Source organism: Trichechus manatus, unplaced genomic scaffold (assembly GCF_000243295.1).
Source record: "Trichechus manatus latirostris isolate Lorelei unplaced genomic scaffold, TriManLat1.0 scaffold00101, whole genome shotgun sequence".
Classification (NCBI taxonomy): Eukaryota; Metazoa; Chordata; class Mammalia; order Sirenia; family Trichechidae; genus Trichechus; species Trichechus manatus.
Genome location: NW_004444037.1, coordinates 9,579,571 through 9,584,153, shown reverse-complemented (window position 1 = coordinate 9,584,153; position 4,583 = coordinate 9,579,571). Strand labels below are relative to the sequence as shown.

The 4,583-nt window shown below is 36.3% G+C and overlaps 1 protein-coding gene across 18 annotated transcripts in view; it reads right to left on the bottom strand.

Moving 5' to 3' along the window:
• The window catches only part of FRYL (FRY like transcription coactivator), a 281,765-nt gene that overhangs the window by 71,832 nt on the left and 205,350 nt on the right, over window positions 1-4,583 (bottom strand). For all 18 annotated transcript variants that reach the window (XR_002825074.1, XM_023737361.1, XM_004382915.2 and 15 more), the window contains 3 exons: window positions 3,695-3,849; window positions 3,281-3,380; window positions 2,000-2,168 (listed from right to left, as the gene is read on the bottom strand). Coding sequence is in view for 17 of the 18 variants with exons in the window: in XM_023737361.1 (XP_023593129.1) it covers window positions 2,000-2,168; window positions 3,281-3,380; window positions 3,695-3,849 (424 nt within the window). In the remaining variant the exon portion in view is untranslated. The remainder of the gene's footprint in view (window positions 1-1,999; window positions 2,169-3,280; window positions 3,381-3,694; window positions 3,850-4,583) is intronic.

Sequence of the window (4,583 nt, the reverse complement as noted above, 5' to 3'; positions counted from 1 at the left end):
AAATATAAAATTGAAAACGATAAAGATCATGGAAGAAAAAATAGGGACAATGCTAGGAGCCCTAATACATGGCATAAACACAATACGAACCATAAGTAACAATGCACAAGCACCAGAAGAGAGACTAGATAGCTGGGAGCTCCCAAAAATCAAACACTTATGCTCATCAAAAGACTTCACCAGAAGAGTCAAAAGACAACCTACAGACCAGGAAAAAACGTTTGTGTGTGACAAATCCGATCAGCGTCTAACCTCTAAAATCTACAAGATACTCCAAAACCTCAACAACAAAAAGACAAATAACCCAATTAAAAAATAGGCAAAGGATATGAACAGGCACTTGCCAAAGAAGATATTCAGGCGGCTAACAGACTCATGAAGAAACGCTCACAATCATTCAGCCATTGGAGAAATGCAGATCAAAACTAAAATGAGATATCATCTCACCCCAACAAAGCTAGCATTAATCCAAAAAAACACAAAATAATAAATGCTGGAGAGGTTGTGGAGAGACTGCAACACTTACACACTCTTGGTAGGAATGTAAAATGGTACAACCACTTTGGAAATCGAGTTGGCACTTCCTTAAAAGGCTAGAAATAGAAGTACCATACGATCCAGCTATCTTGCTCCTTGGAATATATCCTAGAGAAATAAGAGCCATCACATGAATAGATATGTGCGCACCCATGTTCACTGAAGCACTGTTCACAATAGCAAAAAGATGGAAACAACCCAGGTGCCCACCAGCAGACGAATGGATAAACAAATTATGGTATATCCACACAATGGAATACTACGCAACGATAGAGAACAACAATGAAGCCGTGAAACATCTTACAGCATGGAGGAAGCTGGAGGGCATTATGCTGAGTGAATTTACTCAGTCACAGAAGGACGAATATTGTATAAGACCATTATTAAAAGAACTCAAGAAAAGGTTTTAACACAGAAGAAAACATTCTTTGATAGTTACGAGGGTGGGGAGCGAGGGTGAGGTTTATTTACTAACTAAATAGTAGATAAGAATTACCTTAGGTGAGGGGAAGGACAGCACACACTACAGGGGAAGTCAGCACAACTGGACTAAACCAAAGCTAAGAAGTTTCCTGAATATAATTAAACACTTCGAGGGACAGAGTAGCAGGGGTAGGGGTCTGGGGACCGTGCTTTCAGGGGACATCTAGGTCAACTGGCATAATAAAGCTTATTAAGAAAATGTTCTGCATCCTACTTTGGTGAGTGGCGTGTGGGGTCTTAAAAGCTTGCCAGCAGCCATCTAAGATGCATCAATTGGTCCCAACCACCTGGAGTAAAGGAGAATGAAGAACACCAAAGACAAAATGAAAGTAGCAGCCCAAGAGACAGAAAGGGCCACATAAACCAGAGACTTCATCAGCCTGAGACCAGAAGAACTAGATGGTGCCTGGCTACTACCAATGACCGCCCTGACAGGGAACACAACAGAGAGTCCCTGATGGAGCAGGAGAAAGGTGGGGTGCAGAACTCAAATTCTAGTAAGAAGACCAGACTTGATGGTCTGACTGAGACTGGAGGAACTCTGGAAAGCATGGCCCCTGGATTGTCTATCAGCCCAGAACTAAAACAATTTCCAAGGCCAACTCTTCAGACAGGGATTGGACTGGACTGTGGGACATACAGTCATACTCATGACAAGTGCGTCTCTTAGATCAAGTAGATACAAGAGACTAAACGGGTAGCTTCTGTCCAGAGGTGAGATGGGAAGGCAGACAGGGTTAGGAACTGGTTGGATGAAGATGGGGAATCAGAGGTGGAAAGGAGGAATGTGCTGTCACAGTATGGGGAGAGCAATTAGGGTCACATAACAACGTGTGGATAAATTTTCATATGGAAGACTAACTTGAAATGTAAACTTCGTTTAAACTACAACAATAAAAAAAAAAATTAAAAAAAAAAAAAGAAAGAAATGATTGCTAAAAACAAAAAACAAAACTTCTAACCAGTAAAATGATCATACCTGAGAATATCGCAAGAGTTAGCTCAGGATATGCCCTTGCTAATTCCTCTGACAACTGGTAATATGAAACAGAATACAGATGTGGCAGAGGTGACAGCTGGCTGAGCACTCCATCAGTTCTCTGAACCTCCAGTTTGTGAGCATAGCGAAACATCTTCGGTTCCAGAATCTACAGGAATGCAATTTTGTCAGCTAAACTTAAGATTTTATGATACTCCAAATTTCAACTATAATTAAATTTGATTACCAAAAAAACTTGTCCCAACAAATACTAAATATAAATATTGGATATTTATATGGTTAGTAAATATTTAAACAATTAAAAAAGTTATATGGCTATATATATTGTCAAGTATTTCAGATGTTAATTTCTAATTCCAGAAAATGTTTGCAGAAGACTCTAGCTGTTTGAAAGGATTTTCATTTCTTGCATTTAATGCCAATGATTTAGGTTAGTAGCATCATCTGAAAATAACTTCAGCAAGTTAATGTACAATTACTTGAAAGATTTACCACTTATCCAGCTCAAAAATACAACTATTAAAACATGTGTAAGTGATAAAAAAACTTCAAATAGATCTTGGTTAATCACAGATTAAATATGGAACATAAGCTAAAAGTCCTTTTGTCATTACAATATGTAAAGAGTTACAAATCACTGGAATTTCTACTTAATTAATAAAGGGATTAGGGTATAATTCCTAAAATGGTCCTACCAGAATCAGTACCACTACAAACCCTTTGTAGAAATCAGCATCTTCTTGAATCCTATCACCCTATCTTGGTTAAGAATGAAGAACCTCATCCTGTTAGCAATGAGTTACATACTGTATAATAATGAAATAACTTTCTGGAAGTTATTTTTCTTAGTCTAATAAAGAAAAGCTATACAAGGGTATCATAACAGAGTCAATTATTTTTCACTTGAATCTCAAAAAATATTTGACTCCCATTATTTTTATCTACTGCACAGAAATAGTTATAGGCCCAAACCACACAACTTTTATAAGTATCTTCATATATATATACATAAGTGTGTATGTTGTGCAGGGGTAATATACATAACCCCTCTACAATACACTTCTGAATGATTTGTATTACTTAAAGATCCAAATGACCTATATTATCTTTTTGTTCTGATAATCAGGAACCGACACTATACCTCACTATTAAAAATAAAGCTGTATATTAGTATTAATATAATATAAAGGTAAAAATAAATTATCGGGGCTTCATTAAACCCTTAGTAAAAAATACTTTAATTAACATTTGTCTACAAACCTGTAAGAGCTGCATAGCAACTTCATAGATACTTCTAGAAGAATCAGCTGCTTTGAACAGTATCAGATTTAGGAGCATCACTGTATCACACTGATAATCCCTAGGGACAAATTTAAAGGGTTAGATAAACAACTTAATGTTCAGAGGTTTTCACACCAGTTAATAAATAGAGCTGGTTTAGGTTATGATATATAAAGGGCAAGGCTGTAGACATGTATGTTCTAAGCCTATGAGTTGACTTGTTTTTAAAGACAAGAGGTATAACAACAGATGCCCAGTGATCATTATCCTTAGTTTGGTTAAATTTCAATAGCACTTGAAAGAAAATGCTACCTGTCTTAGTACTTCTGAATTCAAAAAGAAACAATTTCTTTAAAAAATCTAACTGAAATATAAGAGAGTGTCCTAGAGTACCTGTTCTGGAATACGTTGGCTATGGCTTTAAAGCAGCCGGCTGCTACCCTCTTGGAACCAGTATAACATCGATCCACAGCCCAGTACATCAGGTTGCTCTGATCAGGATTCAGCTCTAGCAATAACGTGACTGCTTCACAGCCCAACTGATGAACCTGGCAAAGGTGGCAGAATTGCCCAGGAGAGAGAAAATTACACATCATTTGACTTCCCATTTCTCTACATTTCTACTAAAGTAATACACGGTATATATTTACTGTAATTTAATCTCAAAATTCAGTGTGCCTTTGTTCAAATCTTCCTTGTTTTATTCAGTCGGCAGAAAAAAATGACGTGGATAAATTATCCTTGGTTTGCTGCTGTTACGTTAAGACTATTAGTCGTATGATTCTCTCCGCCAGCAGAGCCCCTGAAGGCAGCTGAGGAATATGAACAGTGATTAAGTGCTTTCAGAAAATGAGTTATTAACCTCGCCAATTATTTTTATCCATCTTTGTTCTTGTTTCTGATAACCCAATAAAAATTATTCTGAGGGAAGAAAGTATAAGGCCTATTTTAAATTGAGAAGTCTGTATGTGTACAGTGTGAGAGCAAGGAGGGCAAGAAAGAAGGAGTAACTGGAGAGTGGTCAAAAGATGAAATTAAATAGAGAAAGTAAAGGATTTCTTCCATGGAGCTCACTGTGTTTGACATTATTATTTTATTTGTAGACTTAAACTCTACTGCAAGATATATACACAACATAATTTATTTACTCTTATAAAAGAGAAATTTATTCAAATGAGTAATATGTAAGAACTAGAACTTTCTTAGATTGTTATCCTACTTAATTTTACATTATACATTTTTTGCATATAATTCTAACCTTATTTTACAAAAAAAAAAAAAA